Raw genomic sequence first — 26,269 nt, 5'->3', positions numbered from 1 at the left:
ACTTTACATTAACGCCTTCAAAGAACAGCGTTAGGTGCAAAATGTGCAGAGCTGATCTCGCATGGCACGGAAGCACAACATCGCTGAATGAGCACCTGAAGAGGAAGCACGTTGGAGCCATGGGTGAAGGAGATTCACGGTAAATTAACGTATCACTTATCCATCAACAAAACTGGAGAAAACAGACAGAGAGCATTTCTGTCCATTAAGTTTATTTTTAAATTGGCCTGAAATCGTGTGTTTGTCCGTCAAAACGGACAGAAATCTGCCGGAAACTGTAGATATATTTGACGATAATTAGCTGAAATTAAGTCAGAGACACAGGTGGATAACATGACTTTGTGAAGTTTTTGGATTATTTTATGCAATTATTCAGGGACAGTTTAACGCGAATCCTTCATTTCTTCATAACAGAAACTTGAGCAATATCTGGTCAAATATACAGGGATGCAAACAGCGCACCTTTTGGTGGATGGCGCCTTTTTCACGGCTGAATCGCGCAGATCCGAATTTTTTTTTTTTTTGGGGGGGGGGGGGGGGGGGTCGTTGGAGTGTCTGATTATAATTTCAAAGTAAATTCTGTATTAAAATTACTAAATAAGCAAATCCGTTACAGTCCATGAAACAGGAAGTATAAGGATGAGGAAAAAACAGTTTAAATCGGGAAGCTGCGCACATTTGCGCAGTCCTGCCGCTCAGGCTGCACAAATGTGCGCAGCTTCCCGATTATTGTCAGCACATGGCAGCATTACCCAGTGTTCATTTGTTTTTCATTACAGTTACAACCCCGATTCCAAAAAAGTTGGGACAAAGTACAAATTGTAAATAAAAACGGAATGCAATAATTTACAAATCTCAAAAACTGATATTGTATTCACAATAGAACATAGACAACATATCAAATGTCAAAAGTGAGAGATTTTGAAATTTCATGCCAAATATTGGCTCATTTGAAATTTCATGACAGCAACACATCTCAAAAAAGTTGGGACAGGGGCAATAAGAGGCTGGAAAAGTTAAAGGTACAAAAAAGGAACAGCTGGAGGACCAAATTGCAACTCATTAGGTCAATTGGCAATAGGTCATTAACATGACTGGGTATAAAAAGAGCATCTTGGAGTGGCAGCGGCTCTCAGAAGTAAAGATGGGAAGAGGATCACCAATCCCCCTAATTCTGCGCCGACAAATAGTGGAGCAATATCAGAAAGGAGTTCGACAGTGTAAAATTGCGAAGAGTTTGAACATATCATCATCTACAGTGCATAATATCATCAAAAGATTCAGAGAATCTGGAAGAATCTCTGTGCGTAAGGGTCAAGGCCGGAAAACCATACTGGGTGCCCGTGATCTTCGGGCCCTTAGACGGCATTGCGTCACATACAGGCATGCTTCTGTATTGGAAATCACAAAATGGGCTCAGGAATATTTCCAGAGAACATTATCTGTGAACACAATTCACCGTGCCATCCGCCGTTGCCAGCTAAAACTCTGTAGTTCAAAGAAGAAGCCGTATCTAAACATGATCCTGAAGCGCAGACGTCTTCTCTGGGCCAAGGCTCATTTAAAATGGACTGTGGCAAAGTGGAAAACTGTTCTGTGGTCAGACGAATCAAAATTTGAAGTTCTTTATGGAAATCAGGGACACTGTGTCATTCGGACTAAAGAGGAGAAGGACGACCCAAGTTGTTATCAGCGCTCAGTTCAGAAGCCTGCATCTCTGATGGTATGGGGTTGCATTAGTGCATGTGGCATGGGCAGCTTACACATCTGGAAAGACACCATCAGTGCTGAAAGGTATATCCAGGTTCTAGAGCAACATATGCTCCCATCCAGACGACGTCTCTTTCAGGGAAGACCTTGCATTTTCCAACATGACAATGCCAAACCACATACTGCATCAATTACAGCATCATGGCTGCGTAGAAGAAGGGTCCGGGTACTGAACGGGCCAGCCTGCAGTCCAGATCTTTCACCCATAGAAAACATTTGGCGCATCATAAAATGGAAGATACGACAAAAAAGACCTAAGACAGTTGAGCAACTAGAATCCTACATTAGACAAAAATGGGTTAACATTCCTATCCCTAAACTTGAGCAACTTGTCTCCTCAGTCCCCAGACATTTACAGACTGTTGTAAAGAGAAAAGGGGATGTCTCACAGTGGTAAACATGGCCTTGTCCCAACTTTTTTGAGATGTGTTGTCATGAAATTTAAAATCACCTAATTTTTCTCTTTAAATGATACATTTTCTCAGTTTAAACATTTGATATGTCATCTATGTTCTATTCTGAATAAAATATGGAATTTTGAAACTTCCACATCATTGCATTCCGTTTTTATTTACAATTTGTACTTTGTCCCAACTTTTTTGGAATCGGGGTTGTATTTAAACTGTTCACCATCTTAAAATTCAAGACTTCAATAGGATTTTGTTTGACAAAACAATATAAAGAAATGGTGGTTGCACTATATAAAAAAAGATTTTATGTTTTATGTGATTTTATTTTCTTTACATTAATTCAGCTGCTACAAAATTTTTATTTTTTTGTACTCAATGTAGCATACATTTAATTTTTTCATGAGTTGGAAACAACTTTTGAACAGACAGTTTGGTTAATTAAATAAAATGCTGGAAATCAAATTTTGCTTTTTTTCCTTTTTATCCGATTAATAATCGATTAATTGAAAAAATAATCGACAGATTAATCGATTATCAAAATAATCGTTAGTTGCAGCCCTACTTATTATTTACAGGCCCCCGGGGCCATATTCTGAGTTTCTTTCTGAATTTGCAGATTTTATCTCAGATTTGGTTATTTCCTTAGACAAAGCTTTAGTTGTCGGAGATTTTAATATTCACTTCGATAACCCAGAAGACCCTTTAAAAACAGCGTTTGTGTCCATCTTAGATTCAGTCGGGATTAAGCAGAATGTCATAGGACCGACCCATAATGGTGGTCACACCCTTGATCTAATTCTAACATTCAGATTAAACGTAGACAATATAGTCATACTTCCACAGTCTGAAGTTATCTCAGATCATTGTCTCATCTCATTCAAAATATGTCTGAGTAATAATATATGCACCTCACCACGCTACTGTATTAAACGTACTTTCACGTCAACTACTGCACAGAGCTTTATAAATGATCTCCCAGAGCTGTCAACTTTGATTGGGTCACTGTCAGCCCCTGCAGAACTTGATCAGGCAACTGAATGCTTAGAGTCAACATTCCGCCATACTTTAGATAATGTAGCTCCTCTAAAAAGGAAAATGGTCAGAGACAAAAAATTAGCACCCTGGTATAATGATGACACTCGCACATTAAAACAGACCACTCGAAAATTGGAACGTAAATGGCGTCAAACAAAATTGGTAGTGTTCAAATTAGCTTGGAAGGAGAGCTTCCTGAAGTATAAAAAAGCTCTTAGTGCTGCGAGATCAACATATTTCTCCTCCCTAATAGAAGATAACAAAAATAATCCTAGATTCCTATTTAATACTGTAGCAAAATTAACCAGGAATAAGTCCACTATCAACACATGCACACCTGCAGTATGTAGTAGCAACGACTTCATGAATTTTTTTAATGACAAAATTGAGAATATCCGACAAAAAAATTCAAACTACTAATTTAAGGTTAGACAATGAAAGTGACCTTGTAGTTAACAATATAACTGTATCAGATCATCAGTTAGAATGTTTTACTCCCCTAAAAGAAACTGAATTGCTTTCATTAATCTCTACATCAAAAGCCTCAACTTGCGTACTAGATCCCTTACCGACACATCTATTCAAACAGATAATGCCTGGAGTAATTGAACCGCTTCTAAAAATAATAAATTCTTCTCTTATGATTGGCTATGTACCCAAATCCTTTAAACTAGCAGTTATCAAACCCCTGATTAAAAAACCTGACCTTGATCCCTGTCAGCTGTCCAATTATCGGCCAATATCAAACCTCCCCTTTATCTCCAAGATCCTTGAAAAAGCTGTGGCACAGCAGTTATGCTCATATTTACATAGGAATAACATCCATGAAATGTATCAGTCAGGATTTAGACCTCATCATAGCACAGAGACAGCACTGGTTAAAGTAGTAAACGACCTACTGTTGGCGTCTGATCAGGGCTGTGTCTCGCTACTTGTGTTGCTTGACCTTAGTGCAGCATTTGATACCATTGATCATTCCATTCTTCTGGATAGACTAGAAAATGTTGTGGGAGTTAAGGGAATGGCCCTCTCCTGGCTCAGGTCTTATCTAACTGATCGTTATCAGTATGTTGATATAAATGGTGATATTTCTAGACGTACCGAGGTAAAGTTTGGTGTTCCACAAGGTTCTGTCTTGGGTCCACTGCTTTTTTCTCTATATATGTTACCTCTGGGCGATATTATTCGTAAACATTGTATTAGTTTCCACTGTTATGCTGATGACACACAGTTGTATGTCTCTGCAAAACCTGATGAGAGACACCAGCTTAATAAAATTGAGGAATGTGTTAAGGACATTAGACAGTGGATGCTTATAAATTTCCTTCTGCTTAACTCTGACAAGACTGAAGTACTTGTACTAGGACCACATACAGCTAGAAGTAAGTTTTCTGATTACACAGTAACTCTGGATGGCCTTTCTGTTTCTTCACGTGCAGCAGTAAAAGACCTCGGAGTGATTATTGACCCCAGTCTTTCATTCGAAACTCACATTGATATCATCACCCGGATAGCTTTCTTTCATCTCAGAAATATTGCAAAGATAAGAAATTTAATGTCATTGCATGATGCAGAAAAACTAGTCCATGCTTTCGTTACCTCCAGGTTGGATTATTGTAATGCCTTACTGTCTGGATGTTCCAGTAAGTGCATAAACAAGCTCCAGTTAGTTCAAAATGCCGCAGCAAGAGTCCTTACTAGAACTAGAAAATATGACCACATCACGCCTGTCTTATCCACACTGCATTGGCTCCCAATCAAATTTCGTATTGATTATAAAATACTACTATTGACCTTTAAAGCACTAAATGGTCTCGCACCACAGTACCTGAGTGAACTTCTGCTCCTCTATGACCCGCCACGCCTACTTAGATCAAAAGGTGCAGGCTATCTGCTGGTACCTCGTATAGTGAAGGCTACATCAGGGGGCAGAGCCTTTTCTTACAAAGCCCCACTGTTATGGAACAGCCTTCCAAGTAGTGTTCGGGAATCAGACACAGTCTCAGCATTTAAGTCTAGGCTGAAAACATATCTGTTTAGTCAAGCCTTTTGTTAATGGTGTTTATGAGGTAAAGGAGTAGATCTGGAGGGTCCTCAGACAGAGTGTTTTGGTAAACTGGGATGTATGGATGCTGTCAGTCCCCACTCGCTTGCTCACTCGAGTTTGTTGACGGTGTAGTGGCTGGCTGCTTTATGTCCCGGGGCTCCCTCATGCCTGTGTTACCTTCTGGCTCTCTCCTTTTAGTTATGCTGTCATAGTTAGTTGCCGGAGTCCCTGCTTGTACTCGGTGCAATATGTATACTGTTCCTACTTATTCAGGTGACATTGGGCATACCTAACCACCTGTGTTTTCTTTCTCTCCCCCCCCACCCCAAATCTGTCCCTCTGAGTTACATGGAGTCAACAGGAAATCTTTTGGTGGAGACGGTGGGGACCTCGACTGGCTATCGTAGCCTGCAGGGAATCGGCCGTCAGACATTCTGTTGCATGTCCCAGACCCGGTGAAATGTAACTGAATTGTCTTGGCCAGGCCTAAGGGTCCCATCTGCATCTCATCATTGCTGAGGAGTGTGCTCCCATCACCCAATCAAACATCCAGCCAGAGCAGGGTCATGATATATTTTTTACCATATTAACATGCCATTGTGTGTTATGCCTGATGTAAAGACTCTCGTCTCTGCGAGCCTACCACACAGATTTAATACTTGTCATTTTTAGGGCATACCTAACAACGTGTTTTCTTTCTCTCTCTCTCTTCCCCCCCCCCATCTGTCCCTCTGAGTTACATGTTGATCCTGGGATTGAGATGCTGGCCTCTTCTGCCCCTCGGACCTGCTTGATCCATCCTGGTGCCCGGTGTCTGGTCGGAGTTTTATCGCCCCACTCCTGTGAAGGACGGGCCCCATGAGGACAGCTGAGGGTTATACCTGTTAAAACTGTTAAGATTATAGTCAGGCTGTCTGTTGTTGCCCAAATGAGGATGGGTTCCCTTTTGAGTCTGGTTCCTCTCGAGGTTTTCCTCATGTCGTCTGAGGGAGTTTTTCCTTGCCACCATCGCCACAGGCTTGCTCATTGGGGATAGATTAGGGATAAAATTAGCTCATGTTTTAAGTCGTTCAAATTCTGTAAAGCTGCTTTGCGACAATGTTTATTGTTAAAAGCGCTGTACAAATAAACTTGATTTGATTTGACTTTTATTTAATTTTAAAAATAACCTTTTAAGCACTATCTGAACAACTGTAACTTAGATTGACACAGGCTGTTATACGCATGAGACGATTTTTGATTGGCCTTCACATGGATTTGGGAAGAGTGACAATGAAAGTATTTTTCTGTGTTCAACTTCGAGTTTAAATCTTTACATCAGCACACTACAGTAAAATTTTAATTTTGTCTTATTAGAATGGCATTGGATTGAAATACCAGCACCAATTTTGTCACAAAACGAGTCTCCAGAATAGCACATTATTTGACGAAAACTTCTTTTTTTTTTTTTTTTTAAATCCAACAAGATACACTGCTTGTTCTGCCCTTCAGGTATTTACGTTTCATTTCATGCATTTATTTTAGCGCACCTTTATTTCAGGTAGACTTTTATTTTGAAATCGTGTTTTGCGCTAAATTTGACGAACAATGCAGACATTCATTCATTCAAAGTAAAGGCTTCTCACTGCTGATTCCCCAGAAGAAGCATCACTTGTATGTATTACATATCTGCTGTAATTAAATAATTCACGTTGATTTTATGCTCTAAAAAAACAAAGTTAAAAGGCTATAGACAGCTTGTTAGCTAGCTACTCACTGTGGTCTCATCATCAGTCAGTTAGCTTGTCAGGCAGTTGTATAGTTCATATGTGCATGGAAACTAGGATGGTAACTAGTTAAGCTATTCTGTTTTTTCCTAGTTTCACTCTCTTAGTCTAGACTCTGTGTCTATCACCTATTGGATCCAGTTCAATGTTAAGAGTGAAAATAAATCAAACCAGGATTCAGTCATTCTTCTCATTCATGGATTTGAAGAGAGTTTAGCTGACTGTATAATTGGCGTTGCCACACTTCAGCGAGGACAGTACAGTGAAAAAGCGTAATTCGTTGGAGTGTCAACATCTTCAGAAGCAAGATAAAAAAATGGAATTCGCAAGGGCTGACAGTGCATCTGCACGCACAAGAAAATCAAAGAGCTCTTACTCCTCAACATCAAGTGCCGCAGTAAAGGCACATGCTAAAGCAGAGACAGCAAGGGCGCGAGCTGCATTTGCAGAGGAAGAAGCAAAACTAAAAGGTAGAAAGAACAGCGAAAGAAGCAGAGCTACAACTAGGAAAAGCAAAGTTAGACTCCATGCACTCATACTCCAAAGAGAGGCAGCCGCAGCTATTGCCCAAGCCGAGGCATTAGAAGCAGCTGAAAGAATAGAACTGGAAAGTTCAAATAAGACTGATTCATCTTCTCAGATAGTTTTGCAAAATGAAATTGCAACATGCACTATGGAATATGGTGTAACACAAGCTGAACGTCGCACACCACAGTCTCCGCCATCTGTCCATGCAATGCAGCCTAACACAGCATTGTCAGAAGCAAGCTACATCACATGGCATCTTCCAGGGCAGCACAAATCAGAGTCACAAGAAGAGGATGAGACCCCTAACAAATCGCCTGGCCATAATGCAGAACCGAGACAGCCATTCGTCAACAACCATGCTAAATCCAAGGATGTAACTCACATCATTACATCTTACAATACTGGTCATACAGGTCCAGAAGGATGTGTTGCACATCACATAACACCCAACAGAGACGGTGGACACCTCAAAAAACCCAAGACAACACATCATCCTCACAAATCGCAGTTAAAGGCTACAGCTCCGTCATACATTCCTGTGTATGCTCCGCCCACCCCAAGTGTGACACCTGAAACAGAACACCTGGCACGATACCTGGCTCATCGTGATTTAGTGAGTACAAGTCTCTATCAATTCAATGACCAACCTGAAAACTGTCATGGCAGTCATCATTCAACAATGTTACTACAGGCTTGGGACTAACATCCACTGAAATGTTAGCTCTCCTGATAAAGTGGCTCGGACAAGAGTCTGTCAGATATCAAAAGGATTTGCTCTGTGCATGCTGGGAACCCAGACGTAGCACTGAAAAAGGCCTGGGACTGCCTCCAAGAGTGCTATGCTGCACCTGAGGTAATGGAGAAGTCTCTGTTCAAAAGACTGGATGAATTCCCAAGAATTTCAGCCAAAGATTATAAGAAGCTTAGGGACCTAGGCGATCTCCTCATGGAACTTCAGGCTACAAGAGAGGAAGGTTACCTCACAGGATTGACCTACCTGGACACCGCCAGGGGCATTGGACCCATTGTGGAGAAACTCCCATACGGGCTACAGGAGAAATGGCTTACGGTCGGCTCAAGATTTAAGGAAGAAAACAATGGCCACTTCCCTCCATTTGATTACTTTGCCAATTTCATCTGTCATGAGGCATGACGAAGGAATGACCCCAGCTTTCTTCTTCCATGTGGCAGCAGCAGCAGCTTGAAATCAGACAAAGCAGGCTTGAGAAATTATGGAAATCGCTAACTGTAGTGATCGTCACGGCTGTGTATATTCCACCCGACGCCAGTGTAAAAACACAGCGCTTTCTCTCCTGCTGAACACCATAAACAAACAGCAGCTAGCCCACCCCAACGGTGTTCACATAATTGCGGGAGATTTTAATAAGGCCAATTTGAAGACTGTACTGCCGAAGTTCTATCAACATGTCAAGTGTTCTACTAGAGGGGAGAACACTTTGGATCATGTTTACTCCATCAGGCATGCGTACAGAGCCATACCCCTCCCCCACCTTGGCCAATCAGACCATCTTTCCCTCCTGCTCTCCCCAGCCTACACCCCCCTCAGACGCAGAGCCAGGCCCACCATTAGGAATGTTACAACCTGGCCTGACAATGCACTCTCCAAACTAAAAGACTGCTTCAATCAGACAGACTGGGACTTATTTGAACACCAGGAGCTAGAGATGTTCACAGGAACAGTACTGGACTATATCAAGTTCTGCATCGGGAATGTGACAGTGGACAGAAACATCTGGGTTTTCCCAAACCAGAAACCCTGGATGACCAGCCAGGTCCGCTCACTCCTCAGGGCCCGCGACGCTGCCTTCAGGTCAGGTGACAGAGCTCTGTACAGAGCTGCTCGAGCTGACCTGAAAAGAGGAATTAAAAAAGCCAAGGCAGACCATAGAATAAGTATAGAGCAGCAACAACCTGTCCAGCAACAACACACGGGAGGTGTGGCGGGGTATACAAGACATCAACTTTAGAGGCTGTGATGCGTCAACAGGAGACCTGAGTGCGCCGCTGGCAGAGGAGCCAAATTGCTTCTTTGCTTGCTTTGAAACATCCCAGCAGCACTCATCTGCTCCAGCCCTGCCCCCACCCAGTTCCTGCACCACTCCATTCACTGTACAGGAGCATGATGTCAGATGGATACTCCTGGCAGTGAACCCCAAGAAAGCTACTGGCCCAGATGGAGTACCTGGCAAGGTGCTCAGAGCGTGCGCCCATCAGCTCGCCCTCACCTTCACCAGGATCTTCAACCTCTCCCTGACTCAGGCAGTCATCCCACCCTGCCTAAAATCAGCAACAATAATCCCAGTGCCAAAGAAGTCTCCTGTCATCAGCCTGAATGATTACCGTCCTGTGGCCCTCACCCCGGTGATCATGAAGTGCTTCGAGAGACTAGTTCTTTAGCACATCAAGGACTACCTCCCCCCAGACTTCGACTCCCACCAGTTCGCATATCGTGCGAACAGATCCACAGAGGACGCCATTGCCGTAGCTCTCCACTCTGTGCTGAACCACCTGGAGCAGCACCAGAGCTACATCTGGATGCTCTTTGTGGATTATAGTTCAGCCTTTAACACAATAAACACGGACATTCTCATCGGAAAACTGGATACTCTCGGCCTCCCCGTCTCACATGTGCTTGGATAAAGGACTTTCTCACCAGCCAGCCCCAGACTGTGAGACTTGGCCCCCACTTCTCCTCCACCTGCACGTTGAGCACCGGCTCTCCACAGGGCTGTGTGCTGAGCCCCCTCCTGTACTGCCTCTACACCCATGACTGCATTTCAACCCACAACAACCACCTCATTGTCAAGTTTGCTGACGACACCACTGTGGTCGGACTCATCTCAAAGGGAGATGAGGCAGCATACGGAGAGGAGGTCCTGAAGTTGGCAGCCTGGTGTTCGGAGAACAACCTTGCTCTGAACACCAAGAAAACCAAAAGAGATCATCGTTGACTTCAGGAAGCACAGCACTGACCTACCCCCCCTTTATATCAATGGTGAGTGTGTGGAGAGGGTCCACACCTTCCGGTTTCTCCGCGTTCTCATCTCCGCCGACATCTCCTGGACAGAGAACATCATGGCAGTCATCAAGAAGGCTCAGCAGCGGCTACACTTCCTGAGAGTCCTCAGGAAGTACAACCTAGACTCCAACCTGCTGCTGACTTTCTACCGCTCATCCATTGAGAACCTGCTGATGTACTGCATCACAGTATGGTATGGCAGCTGCACTGCTGTAGACAGGGAGAGGATCCAGAGAGTAGTAAAGGCAGCACAGAAGATCATAGGCTGCCCTCTCCCCTCCCTGATGGACATTTACACCTCATGCTGCCTCAGCAGAGCTAGGAACATTATATCAAGGACAGCTCCCACCCTGGCTTTGATCTGTTTGACCTGTTGCCCTCAGGGAGGCGCTACAGGTGCATCAAGACAAAAACAGATAGATTCAAAAACAGCTTCTTTCCAAAAGCCATAACCACCCTGAACTCGAATATGCACTGACTTTATAGTCTCTCACTGTGCAATACTTATAATGTGCAATACCCGGACTCTCCCTGTGCAATACTTATAATATGCAATACCCCACTCCATAATGTGGAACACAACACTGTACATAGCACCCTTCTCCCCCTTCTCTTTTATATTGCATATTTTATGCCGTTGCACTGTGATTGGAGTTGCTTTTAATCTCATTGTACATGTGCATAGTGACAATAAAGGCATTCTATTCCATTCTATTCTAAACAAAATAGCCGTTCACAAGACAGATATCTCTTCAGGTAAAGACCCACCTACAAACTCACCTGAGAAGAAGCCTGATGAGAAAAATTGTCCCATTCACAAAAAGCCTCATACACTGAGGAAATGCAGAGCATTCAGAGGCAAGAGCCTGGAGGAAAGAAAGAACATTCTCAAAGAACATGGGATTTGCTTCAAGTGCTGCACATCTGCCAGTCATCTTGCAAAGGACTGTAAGGCAACAATGAAACGCTTAGAGTGTGATCGCGACCCACATTGTGCTGTCATGCATCCAGGTCCACCGTCTCAAGTCTACAGAAGGCTGACACCCCCACCAGACAATGGCGGGGAGGAAGAGGAAAACAGCGGCGACAGCACAGCCATAAGTTCACAATGCACCCAGGTGTGTGGACCAGGCCGAACAGCAAGATCCTGCTCGAAGATCTGTCTAGTTCGAGCGTATCCTCAAGGTAAACGTGAGAAGGCAGCTAATGTGTACGTGATTTTGGACGATCAAAGTAACATTGATCATGAACATGTTTTCTTTTTTATGCTTACTATTATCTGGGGATATACATCAATGCCCGGGTCCAGTTGAATGTGAATCTGGTGAACTACTGGAAATAGCAGCGGCAAGGACAGAAAGCACCAGTCGCACCGGGGGCATTCTGTATGGAGGGCTTGCCAACCGGAGAGAGAGATTGATTTGTGACACCGGGAAGTACAAAGAGCTGGGGCCTAGCGTGGTGGAAGTTGGAGTAACAAAGCAAGCTGGAGAAAGCTGCGATGACCAGAGAGATAACACAGGGAAACGAGGAGAGTTGGGCCCGAGAATGGGAGTAGGAAATGCGAGGCAAGCTGGAGAAGTATCTCGCCAGGGAGAATGCAACGTAGCGCAAGCGGTGGGAGTCGGATTCGTGAAGGGAGCTGGAGAAAGTTTGTCCCCTCAAGGAGAATGTATCGCAGCGCAAGTAATGCAGGGAGCGCAGCTACAATCAGATCAGGTCACTACGGATAAACTGAACATCTGCCGAGATGCTTCATGTGTAGACACTTTCTTATCGAGTCGGGGACTACATCTGCTTCATCTTAACATCAGGAGTCTTTTACCTAAGATTAATGAGATCAGACTTATCTGTAAAAGTAATAAGGTGGGACTTATGTTTTACTGAGACGTGGCTGGATGAATCGATAAAGGATGCTGAAACTGAAAGAGAATTACTGTTTAATTAGGAAAGATCGAAACCGAAAAGGTGGAGGCGTCTGCATTTATATAAGATCAGATATTTGTTTTAATGAAAGAGAGGATATGCATGAGGACCAGATTGAAGCTATATGGGTAAATATTCTTTTGCCTAAAAGTAAACCAATACTAGTGGGAGTTTATCATCGGCCTCCCGATCAGACAAACTTTTATGACTTGTTGGATGATGTATGTTCAAAATGTTTGGACTTCATAAATTTGGAAGTTATCATGTTGGGGGACTTTAATACGGATGTTTCCAGAGATGAACTTTCAATGTCTAAAGCTCTGAGGAACTTTTGTAGTAGCCTTAGCCTACATCAGCTGATTAAAGAACCGACGCGTGTTTGCATTTCTACTCAAACCACGACTGATCTTGTTCTAGTTTCTGACAAATCAAGAATTATAAACAGTGGGGTAATACACTACGGGTTAAGTGACCATTCTATGACTTTTTGCACCAGAAAAGTAAAGAAAGCAGTATTTAGTGCTCACAATACCATAAAAACTAGATCTATGAAAGGGTATAGCAAAGAGGCATTTATAAATTGCTTAAATGAAGTAAACTGGTCATCTGTGTTGCAATGTAAAGATGTTGATCAGGCTTGGCATTATTTTAAATTATTATTCTTGCAATCTGTAGATAAAATTGCACCTTTTAGAGTTGTAAGAGTAAAACAGAGAACAGAACCTTGGATAAATGATGGTATACTTGAGGCCATATGGAGGAGAAACAGACTATATGAACAAGTTAGGAAAAATAAGGATGATCAAAGTTGGACAGAGTATAAAAAATTGAGAAATGAAGTGAGTAGATTAGTGGTTTGTTCTAAAAAGACCTATTTTAATGAGAAAATTATGGAGTATAAACATGACTCGAAAAAGTTATGGCAGTCATTGAAAGAGTTGGGCTATAATAAAAGGCTGAAAACTAAAACATGTAATATTAATCTAGACCTTGGAAATAAGATTATATCATCAGACAAGGATAAAGTAGCAAACAGTTTTAACACATATTTCTCAACAATTGCTAGTAAGCTGGTTGAAAAGCTTCCTGCCATGTCGAAACAATATGAAAGTTTCGGAGTTTTATTCCCAGCAAGGGGTTCAGGCAAATAAATTTATATTAGAGAAGGTGTCAGAGGCAGATGTACTTATGAAACTTAATAAATTAGATAGCTCTAAAGCTACAGGTCTTGATAATATTCCATCTCAATTCTTGAAAGATGCTGCGGAGAACATTACTCCAAGTATTACTCACATTATAAACATGTCTATTGAGTATGGATACTTTCCTAAAGATCTTAAGCTGGCAAAAGTGATTCCACTTTATAAGAAGGGGAGCAAACTGGAGCAGGGTAATTATAGACCCGTCTCCATTTTGTGTACTCTATCAAAAATAATTGAAAGACTTGTTTTTGAGCAGGTGAATAAATATCTTTTATCTCACAATTTATTATATGAATTCCAATCAGGATTTCGTAAATTACACTCCACTGACATGTTTATTGTACCTAACTGACTATATCAGAAAGGAGGTTGACAAGGGAAATTTCTGTGGTATGGTCATGTTGGATTTGCAAAAGGCTTTTGATACGGTAGCTCATAGTATCTTACTGTCAAAATTGAGGGCTATTGGCTTTAACAACACAGCAGTTAGATGGTTTGACTCATATTTGAGGAATAGGAAACAAGTGGTGGATGTTGGGGGAACTTTATCCCAGCCACAAACTGTGCAATGTGGGGTCCCTCAAGGGAGTGTTTTAGGTCCTCTTCTTTTTCTTTTATATATTAATGATCTTAAGTCAGTTTATTCATGTGAACTGTTTTTATTTGCTGATGATTCTGCACTAGTGTTTTCACACAAGGACAAGCTCACTGTTGAATCAACCTTAAGTGTTGAGCTTTTAAAAGTCAGCCACTGGCTATCATTTAATAGATTATCTCTTCATATAGGAAAAACTGAATCCATCTTGTTTGGGTCTAGAGTTAAGTTGAACAAAACCCCAGGCTTTAAAGTATTAATTGGTGACACTGCACTTAATGCTAAGGACTCAGTCAGTTATCTTGGGTGTGTACTGGATAGTCAGTTGTCTGGAACTGGTCAAGCCCAGAAAGTAATTACTAAAGTAAATCAACGAGTACGTTTTCTGGCCAGAATTTCCATGTATCCAGATAAGAAGGCTATGTTGACCTTAGCAGGCGCTATAATTCAGCCCTACTATGATTATGCCTGTTGCTCTTGGTATAATGGCCTTACTAGGTATTTCAAGAACAAGCTACAGATGTCACAAAATAAATTAGTAAGGACCATTTTGGATCTGCCCCCAAGAACTCACCTTGATCCTCATCATTTTAAGCGGCTGGGATGGTTGAGGGTAGAGGATAGAGTCTCTCAAATTGAATTAAGCATGGTATATAAGATTATAAATGGAGATGTCCCTAAATATTTAAATAATTTTTTTTAGTAGAGTGAGGGACGTTCATAGTTACTTCACTAGGGGGTGTTCCACAGATTTTGTTCCTCCAAGAGTGCAAACTAAAATAGGGAAGGACTCCTTTTTATATGTTGCAACTAGTCTGTGGAATAAGTTACCAGGTAATATTAAGGTAATCATTAGTTTGGATGGATTTAAACATGCTGTGAAAACATGGCTTAGAGATCAGATAGTGTAGGGCTTGCACTTATATAGTATGTTTACAATGTTAATCTGATGTGTATACTGTCTATGTAATTTTGTTTTACAATTTTAATAATGTCACAATGCCACTTGTCGTTTTTACATCTGCTGCCATCCAACATCAAAGGACCACAATGGAAATAAGCTTTCGAGCTTTATTGTGTTATCCTGACTCCCTGTTTTTAGTTTAAAGGCGTCGTGCGGTAATTTCAGCAATCGGGCTATATCATGTGTCAAAATGTCAGGTTTGGTGGGTTATTCAAGCCCCTCGGTTTCCCGCGATCTCAGTGTCACGATGCGCCCGCTACAAGCATTTAAAGTGGACGCGCACAGCCAAATTTAGGCAGCCAGCCGTTAACTAGGTCAACCTATGTGTGACGTCATACCAGTAACCTCCCTTGGGTGATGCTGGCCTGTCCCCATGTTTTCTCTATAGCGTGCGTTTACCAGAGTTGTTTACATTGCGGATTTTGTGGATTTATTCAGTTTGTGGATAGTTTTGAACACTCAAAACACTATGAAATGATGTATTAATATTCTGTGATACAAAATGCCTAATCGGTGTATTGTGTTTGGCTGTAACAACGAACACTGAACACTATTTGTGACTGTTATCAATGGATCTGATTTCAAGGTCATGGCTAGGTATTGATAGAAAAAAATTATTTTTTTAAAAACACATTGTGGCAGCGAGGGCGTGGTCAAGCGCCGGTCTGTGACAGGAGGGCGGAGCCAGGGAAGGTGAGTGGCAGAATCATTACACCTGACGGTAATTAACCTGTGTTTTGTGTGTTTTCCCAGTCACCGCGCCCTATTTAAGGAGGCAGAGGGAGAGCAGAGAAGAGCTCATCCCGGGACAAGAACACAGTGTGTGGTTCGCTATCAGATTAAAACTGGCGGTTATACTGAAAAGTCTGGCAATAAAAAGCCGATTTGCATCTGAAGCGTTGTCCTGCCGTCCTCTGTGCTCCACCCACACTTCAGAGAGCTCTACAGTGGTGCCAAAACCCGGGACAAGGTGGAGCACCAACCTCGCAGCCCCATGGAATCCTCCCCGTTCGCGGACCTGGTCCACGCCCTCGCCACGGCTCAGCAAAGCCAGCACCAGGCGCTCGTCACGCTCCCAAAGGAGCAAGAGCGGCGCTTCAAAGCCCTGGTGCTGGCCCAGCAGGAAGATCGCGAGGCGTTCCGGCATCTCCTCGCGTCGGCGGGGTCCACCAGCGCCCCGGCTACGGGCCCGTCTCCCCTCACCGTGACCAAGGTGGGCCCGCAGGACGACCCCGAGGCGTTTCTCACATTTGTTCGAGCAGGTCGCCGAAGCCTCGGGGTGGCCGATGGAGCAGCGCGCGGCGCGCCTCCTCCCCCTCCTGACGGGAGAGGCACAGCTGGCCGCGCTATAACTCCCCGCCGGCTGGCCTACGCAGACCTTCGCCGGGCCGTCCTCCAGTGCGTGGGGCACACGCCAGAACAACAGCGCCAGCGCTTCCGCGCGCTGGAGGACGGCCCGGCGAAGGTCCGCGTAGGCCAGCCGGCGGGGAGTTATAGCGCGGCCAGCTGCGCCTCTCCCGTCAGGAGGGGGAGGAGGCGCGCCGCGCGCTGCTCCATCGGCCACCCCGATGGGCATGATCAAATAAGGACCGATTACAACCGCGGGAAGCTTTTGAAAAATCGACGGTCAATTTATTTCGAATTTCGAAAGCATTCTGGTGCAGAATAATGCGACTTTTATCGCCACTGCGTGACGCCTTTAAGTATGTGGTGTGGTTTATTTGAAACTAAATCATGTATTTATTTTTATACAAGAACTGAGAATGTCAAATAAAAAAAAAAATCAATCAATCATTGGTCCGATCTGACTTCTTTGAGCTGTTCAACATCAAAGGCCAATCATTCCCCTACTCACTCAGGACCTGCGCCAGGCTGGTTGAGACATCGGGCAGGAAAGCGGAGGGAATTCAAGTTGAATCTCTTGATGGGCAGACTAGCCTAATGCTACCGCCACTATTTGAGTGTAATGAGCTACTCAATGACCGTTCTGAAATACCAACACCTGATGCAGCCCGCCACCATCCACACTTGCGAAGTGTTGCTCCTTACATACCAGAACTTGACCCCAAAGCGAAAATCCTCATCTTGCTAGGCAGAGACATTGTTAGGGTCCATAAAGTCAGACAACAAGTCAGTGGACCTCATAACGCCCCCTTTGCGCAAAGACTGGATTTAGGATGGGTTCTAGTTGGAGATGTGTGCTTGGGGAAAGCACATAAACCAACGGTGAGCACATTTAAGACAAACGTGCTACAGAATGGCCGTCCCTCCATCCTCAAACCCTGCGAAGGTTTCATGAAGCTCACCGAGGGTGTGTCCTATGGCAAGGAGCAGAAGAACAAACCCTGCAAGGTGTCATTGGAGGCCCTTGGACACAAGGTCTTCAAGGAGACAGATTCTGACAACAAACCTGCACCATCCATCGAGGACACAATCTTTTTGGAAATCATAGATCGAGAAATGTACAGAGACACATCAAACAACTGGGTTGCTTTTCTCCCCTTCAGAGTTCCACGTCAATGTTTATCCACCAACCGTGAACAAGTGTTCACCCGCTTCACCTCCTTGGAGAAAACCTTGAGGAGGAAACCAGAGATGAGAGATCAGTTCCTGGAATTTATGAAGAAAATATTCGACAACAGACATGCAGAAGTGGTTCCGCCACTGGAAGAGAATGAGGAATGTTGGTACTTGCCCACCTTTGGGGTCTACCACCCACGAAAGCCTGAGAACATCCACATGGTGTTTGATTCCAGCGCCAAGTACTTTGGCATGTCACTGAATGATGTTCTTCTCTCAGGCCCAGATCTCAAGAACTCACTCATTGGGGTGCTGATCCGCTTTCGCAAGGAACAAGTAGCAGTGATCGCTGACATACAGCAGATGTTCCACTACTTCCTCGTCCACAGAGACCACAGAAACTACCTGAGGTTCTTGTGGTACACAGACAATGACATGTCTAAGGACGTCATCAACTACAGGATGAGAGTCCATGTTTTTGGCAATAGCCCGTCCCCATCTGTGGCCATCTACGGACTAAGGAGAGACATCCAAGAGGGTGCACACAAACATGGAGAAGACACCGTTCAGTTTGTTGAATGTCATTTTTACATAGATGATGGACTTATATCGGTGCCTTGCGAAGCCGAAGCTATCAGCCTATTACAGAGAACGCAGGCATCTCTCAGTGAATCGAATCTGAGGCTGCACAAGTTCGCCTCAAATAGTAAAGCCATACTACAGGCATTTGCGCCAGAAGACAGAGCAGTTCTGAGAGACCTTGACTTCAATGGTGAAGCTACACCAGTGCAACGCAGCCTGGGACTGCTGTGGGAGACAACGACAAACACTTTCACATTTGCAGTCTCAGAACACAAGAAGGCTTTCACTTGCAGGGGAGTTCTATCTACAGTGAACAGCATCTTTGACCCTTTGGGCATAGCTGCACCAGTGACCATTGAAGGCAAAAGTCTCCTAAAAGAACTCTGCATTGATGCATGTGACTGGGATACACCTCTTCCAGAACAAAAGCTGAAGCAATGGGAGATCTGGCAAGAGTCACTACACAACTTGAGCAAGCTGCACATCCTGCGGGCATATACTGCAGCATCACTTTTCAAAACTGAACACAGTTGTGCGTTTTCAGACGCATCCACAAAAGCCACTGGAGTCGTGGCACATCTCAGGACCATTCAAGGCGAGGGACAGATTGAAGTGGGATTCATCCTAGGGAAGGCCAAGCTGGCACCACAGTCCGAACCCACCATCCCTCGGCTAGAATTGTGTGCCGCAGTATTAGCCGTGGAAGTTGCAGAAATCATCCAAGACAAACTGGACATGAAGCTGAGTGCCATCAAGTTCTTCTGTGATAGCAAAGTAGTGCTTGGATACATTCACAATCAAAACAAATGCTTGTGTGTACATTCACAATCGAGTTAGACGAATCCGTCAGTCCACAAGACCTGACCAATGGTTTTACATCAACACAGAAGACAACCCAGCTGACCACGCATCTAGGTCAGTTCCTGCAGCTCAACTGACACAGACAACGTGGTTCACCGGCCCAGCCTTTTTGTGGAAACCAAAGTCCAACAGACAGAGAAACAAGCCAAACGTTCGAACTTGTAAACCCAGAATCAGATCAGGAAATATGCCCTGAAGTGAGCAGCTTCCTGACACAGACTCAAAACAGAGGCCTTACTGCCAGATGCTTCCAGCGCTTTTCATGCACGCACTCACCAGGGCTATTGCTCCACTCATTCACATAGCCAGAGCTTACAGACACAAGTCGTCCAGTGAGTGTAAAGGATGGCACTACTGCAAGCTCCCACGTACTGTGGATGAGTTGCCTCAAGCCAAACACATTATTATCAGGACTGCTCAGGCCGACATCTACACAAGAGAGTTCGCAGCTCTTGAACATGGGCATGCCGTAACCAAAGACAGTTCCCTTCAGAAGCTCAGACCTGTTCTTGAAGGTGATCTGATCTGTGTTGGTGGCAGATTGAAACACGCAGACTTGAGCTTGCTGGAAAAGAACCCTGTTATCTTGTCCAAGAACGGTCATGTCTCTCCGCTGTTGGTGCGACAGTACCATGAAAATGTGATACATCAGGGCCATCATTTCACTGAAGGGGCCCTCAGAGCAGCAGGCTTCTGGGTTATAGGTGGAAAGCGACTTATTGCCTCCGTCCTATACAAATGTGTTGTGTGCCAAAAGTTGAGACGAAGAACAGAGGTATAACTAATGGCTGACTTACCTCCAGAACGTTTACATACATGCTCACCCTTCACTTATGCTGGTGTGGACATCTTTGGACCTTGGCAAGTCGTCTCCAGGCGTACACGAGGTGGACAGGCACAAAGCAAGAGATGGGCAATGCTTTTCTGCTGCATGAGTTCTCGGGCCGTGCATATTGAGATCAACTCCTTGGATACATCCAGCTGCATTAATGCATCGAGACGTTTCTTCGCCATACGAGGACCAGCAAGGCAGATAAGGTCAGACTGTGGAACAAACTTCACAGCCGCTGCAAAAGAACTGGGACTGAGCCAAAAACAAGCTGATGTCACAGTGCAGAACTTCTTGAGTCAGCATGGGTGCTCATGGGTGTTTAATCCTCCTCACACATCTCACATGGGGGGGAATCATGGGAATGCATGATAGGACTATCAAGACGGATCCTGCTACAAGAGAACATCCAACTTACCCATGACGTCCTGTGCACACTCATGACAGAAGTGACTGCAATAATGAATGCCAGACCTCTTGTCCCCGTTTCCACTGACTCGAAATCACCTCACATCTTGTCCCCTGCAATGATACTTACCCAGAAGTTTGGAGTAACAGCACCACAGGAAGAATTCACAGACAAGGATCTCTTCAGTAGACAATGGAGACAAGTGCAAGCTCTCGCCGACAGATTCTGGCTTTGCTGGCATCAGGAGTTTCTTCCCATTCTACAAGCCCGCCGGAAATGGAGAGACTCCCAATGTGATTTGAAAGGAGGAGACATTGTGCTCCTGAAAGATAACCAAGCTGCACGCAACGCATGGCCTATGGCGAGGATCACAGCTGTCTTTCCTGGGAGAGATGGCAAAGTGCGGAAGGTGGAACTCAGGACGTCGGATCAAGGCTCTGCGAAGATGTTCCTGAGACCAGTATCAGAAATTGCTCTTCTTTTGCCAAAGACTGATCTTTAAGATTCAGAGACATTTAAAAGTTAATAGTGACCTTTAAGGTCAGACGGGGAGTGTTCTGCCCTTTAGGCATTTACGTTTAATTTCATGCATTTATTTTAGTGCACCTTTATTTCAGGTAGACTTTTATTTTGAAATCGTTTTTGCGCTAAAACCGGAAGTAGACGATAGTACGGTAAATTTGATGGACAATGCAGACGTTCATTCATTCAAAGTAAAGGCTTCTCACTGTTGATTCCCCAGAAGAAGCATCGCTTGTATGTATTACATATCTGTTGTAATTAAATAATTCATGTTGATTTTATGCTGTAAAAAACGAAGTTAAAAGGCTATAGATAGCTTGTTAGCTTGCAGAATGCTAGTTATGATGTATATACCAGGATACTACAACTTAATTATAACCCATATTTAAAGCTCTCCTTGCAGTTTTAAATTTTGAGTGACATGTCACAAAAGTAGTAACCGCTTATCATAGACAGCCTGGTCTATAAACGTTTTTCATGAACAAAATGATGTGATTGCACAGCATTGTGATTTGCATGATGCCAACAGGAATATTATTCCTTCAACCATCTTCTATTGGCTTGAAAATGTATCTGATTAGAAAGTATGCAGGAAAATGAATATTTGTATGAACACACTTCTGATTCAGACACAAACAGCAAAATGACATTTCAGAAAATAATCATACTGTGTGTCCCTTTTGCTTCCTTTTTTAAGAGCATCAGACTGATGTGTAAGAGGAAACTGTTACTACTAATAGTTACAATACCTCCCTCTGGTCACAGACAGACAGACAGACAGACAGACAGACAGACAGACAATTACTAGGTTTTCACCTTGGGGTCTCTGGAATGTTCTGGACACAAAACCTGAAGCCTCTTGCAGTAGGTCTTACTTTGAGGGTTATAAACATCACAGAAGAGTCTTGTTGCCCTGGTAATACAACAGACAGAACATATGTAAACACTCAAGACATGACATTTAAATGTTTAGATGCAGTCAGAAGTTCACATATACTTATGGACATGAAAGTCGTGGCAATATTGGGCTTTTAATGATTAGTATGCTTAGTCCTTAAATTTACTTTATTAGTGTGCTTGCTGCACAAAGCAGTGCAAAACACTGGTTTGTGCAGCAAGCACACTATTCTTAAGCTTATTTTTTTTTAGTGTTCTTGCTGCACAAAGCAGCATGAAGCACTGCTTTGTGCAGCAAGCACACTATTGTTCTTAAATTTACATTTGTTTGTTTTATTCATTCATTCATTCATTCCTATACATCTGTTTTCCTCATAGGTGATAATACATTCGGCAAGGATCTGCTCATTTGAGACTAACAAATCAACTTCAATTCAATGGCCACTTTATTAGGAATACATGCATGCACAAACCTGCTAGCAGTTAGCATATAAGCCTTAAGCCCTATTCGCACGGGATTAGTATTACCTGTGAACCTATAGTAATTTGTAAATTCCCACCCAACCTCTGTGTTAAATCCCTTGCATTCGCACGGGATAAGCAAAGTCCGTAATTTACTCAATTTACAGTCATCACGACCGGATATGCCGTAACATCCTGTACTTCAGAAACACCCATTCAGTCATGTCCCGCCCTCCCGCCCCAGTTAAAGACAGCTGACAAATCAGAAACACCCATTCAGTCATGTCCCGCCCTCCCGCCCCAGTTAAAGACAGATGACAAATCAGAAACACCCATTCAGTCATGTCCCGCCCTCCCGCTGCCACTCGGCGAAAGAAAAAAAAAAGTGTAGACACAGGCTTTTTAGCTTACAAATTACTATTTTTTTTTAAAAATTATTATTAAAAGGCACATAGAGTTTAGTCCTGCCTTGGCCAGTGCATTCTGAAAGTATGTTTCGGTCTGTAGCCAACAATACATGTTATTGCAGACCAGATCTCTCCACACAAACTAAAGGCGCAGATGCCAACTTTTTCATGGACTGTAACGGCATTTGCTTATGTAGTAATTTTAATACAAAATTTACTCTGATTAAATTATTCAGACACTCCAACGCCACCCCCCAAAAAAAAAAAAATCGGATCTGCACGAGCCGTGAAAAAGGCGCGCCATTTGCATCCCTGTTTAAACTCTTAGGTTAACCGACTTTAACCGGCTAACGAGGCTCGGTGGTCGGTCAAGATTTTTTTTAGTTTTCACCATCCCTAGTCCATGGAGGATATGGCCTGGCTATAGCTATGAAATATTAAAAATGTTCCTTACCGAAAGCAGCCACACAAGTCATCCAGGTCAAAAATCTCCAAGCTCTCCTCTTGGATTTCTTGCTGTTTTTGGGAAGCGGATTCCATGTAGTGTGGTATGGGGCACGACTACCACTTGCCCCTAAAACAGTACTCATGAAAATTTAAACCGTAGCCTCCATTAGCCTACTCACAGTAACCGGAAAAGACATAAAACGCGCGCAATTACAATAACAAAACACGGACATGCGTATTCGCACGGGACTAGTATTGTCACTGGACGTCTGTGTTTGACAAAATATAGTAGGTAATTTGCGGCGGAATTATTACTTTACAAATTACAGACATGGCGCATTCGCACAGGACTAACATCTCAGACATTCTCTGCAATTATTACAAATCGCCAGAGGTTCACAGGTAATACTAATCCCGTGCGAATAGGGCTTTAGTGTGTTAACATGCTAGCTGTTAACTTGTTACCAGTTAGCACATTACCGTGCTGACTGTTAGCAAGCGAGCTGTTACCATGTTAGCCTTAGCATGTTAGTGTTCGAATGTTAGCATACTAACAAGCTGTGTTAACATGCTAACAATTAACACATTAGCCTTGAGCATATTAACATACTAACAGTTAATGTTAACATTAGCATGTTAATAGTTAGCATGTTAGCCATGATAAGTTAATGTGTTTGCCTTAGCATGTTAGCCGTTAAAGTGTTGGCATGCTAACAATTAACATGTTAGCTCTCAGCATGTTAGCTTGCTAGCTGTTCGCATGTTAGCCCTCAGCACGTTTGTATTGGCATGTTAACATGTTAGCTATTAGCATATTAGCATGCTAGCTGTTAACATGTTGGCCTTAGCATGTCTGCATGAGAGCTGTTCTGCTACAGCTCAGCAAGCACACTGCATTTTCTCTGTGGAAATGCAGTCTAGTTATTAGGGCCCGAGCACTGGAGGTGTAAGGCCCTATTGTTTCTGTACTGATTCTTATTAAGGCCCGAGCACCGGATTCTTAAGTTTACTTTATTTATCAATGTGCTTGCTGCTTGTTGATCTTAAGTTTACGTTTTCTTTACTTTATTACTGATTCCTGTCCACCCGTTTTTTGGAGCCGCTACTCCTCCTACAGCTTTTGAGATAGCGACACCGTTCAAACTCAAACATACATCCTGAAGCAGTGTAGTGTGCTTGTATACAGCTTTGGAATCGACGCACCTGTTCTCCTGTTGTTTTTTTCCCCATAGAGAATGAATAGGGCTCACAAATCAAATCGTCCTGCTCAGACACGCTTCATTGCAGACACACCAAACCTTATGTAATACTGCAGGCTAACTCCCCAAACACATATGCATTTGGTTCTGACTGCACTCATTTTTTCCCTCTCTTTTCATGCCCCACTCCCCCCCCCTCACTTCTGGCCCCATTGAAAATGAATGGATTTTCGGGAGAAAAGCTTTCACTCCGGGGCGGCACGGTGGTGTAGTGGTTAGCGCTGTCACCTCACAGCAAGAAGGTCCAGGTTCGAGCCCTGCGGCCAGCGAGGGCCTTTCTGTGTGGAGTTTGCATGTTCTCCTCATGTCCGCGTGGGTTTCCTCCGGGTGCTCCGGTTTCCCCCACAGTCCAAAAGACATGCAGGTTAGGTTAACTGGTGACTCTAAAAATTGACCGTAGGTGTGAATGTGAGTGTGAATGGTTGTCTGTGTCTATGTCTCAGCCCTGTGATGACCTGGAGACTTGTCCAGGGTGTACCCCGCCTTTCGCCTGTAGTCAGCTGGGATAGGCTCCAGCTTGCCTGCGACCCTGTAGAACAGGATAAAGCAGCTAGAGATAATGAGATGAGCTTTCACTCCCCATCAATTTTTTGAACCAAGCGACCAAACGTCAATAAAATTCACTTGATGCCTCAGCTCGTGAGTTGTTAGCATGTTCACCATTAGTATATTATCATGAAAGTTGTTTACATGTTAAGATAACTGTTAGCATGCTAACATGCTAAAGATTTTGCCAAAGTATGTTAGCCTTAATACATCAGCATTAGCATGCTAACAGTTAACATGTTAGCCATGGTATGTTAACGTGTTCACCTGAGCATGTTAGCATGCTAATTGTTAGCATACTAACTTAACATACACTGAGGGTGACATGCTAACAGCTAACATGTTAACCTGCTAAGTATTAGCAAGTTAACTATTAGCATATTAGCATTAGCATGTTAAGATGCTAGCTGTTAACATTCACATGTTAGCTGTTAACATGCTAAGATGCTAGCTATTAACATTTGCATGTTAGCATTAACATATTAACATGTTAGCTGATAACGTTACCATTCATATGTTAATGTCAGCATACTAACTTAACATTCACGTTAACATGCTAGCTGTTAGCATGTTAACATGATAGCATGCTAGCTTTTAGCATATTAACATGATTGCTGAGCTGTAGCAGAACAGCTAGCAAACTTTGCATTTTCTTTGCAGAAATGCAGTCTAGTTAGTGTGCTTGCAAAAGCACACGATTGTTGTTCTTAAGTTTTATTATTATTATTCAGTTTCACCCGTTTTTTGGATCCACTACTGCTCCTAGGGCTTTCGAGATAGAGACACTGTTCCAATGCTGCAACGTAGGGCCTGATCTGGAATGGCATGCTTGTTAAAATGGTTGCACTACCCCTTGTTGTTCGTTCGGTATTCCCGTTTTTCGGCAAAATTCCATGCCATTGAAATGAATGGGTAGAACTTTGGAGCGATGTCATAAGGAGCTCCTCCACTATAGACCTTAGAATGGGAGCAGCAGGAAAAAAATTAAAACTGATTTTACAGCCAAAATCCATGTTTTAAACCCTGCAAAACCTCTGAATTAAATTAAAAAACATATTTAAAAAAATGTGAAAGAGACTTTGAGCCAGAGAACGAGTGAGAGTTGTTGACCTAAGCCATTTAAAACATGGCAGTTTTAAAACATGACAGTGTGACAATGTGTATTGGTGGGGATAGTGATTGGGTGTGAGAGAGAGAGAGAGAGAGAGAGAGAGAGAGAGAGAGAGAGAGAGAGAGAGAGAGAGA

General features: G+C 43.4%; 1 protein-coding gene across 3 annotated transcripts in view; it reads right to left on the bottom strand.

Moving 5' to 3' along the window:
• The window catches only part of LOC132874303 (CXXC-type zinc finger protein 1-like), a 142,541-nt gene that overhangs the window by 25,702 nt on the left and 90,570 nt on the right, over positions 1-26,269 (bottom strand). For all 3 annotated transcript variants that reach the window (XM_060910374.1, XM_060910373.1, XM_060910375.1), the window contains one exon: positions 21,823-21,919. In XM_060910374.1, coding sequence (XP_060766357.1) covers positions 21,823-21,919 — 97 coding nt within the window. The remainder of the gene's footprint in view (positions 1-21,822; positions 21,920-26,269) is intronic.

The sequence above is a fragment of the Neoarius graeffei genome, chromosome 26 (assembly GCF_027579695.1).
Source record: "Neoarius graeffei isolate fNeoGra1 chromosome 26, fNeoGra1.pri, whole genome shotgun sequence".
NCBI classification, from domain to species: Eukaryota; Metazoa; Chordata; class Actinopteri; order Siluriformes; family Ariidae; genus Neoarius; species Neoarius graeffei.
The sequence above is the reverse complement of the archived record's forward strand: the minus strand, read 5'-3'. Positions and strand labels throughout refer to the sequence as shown.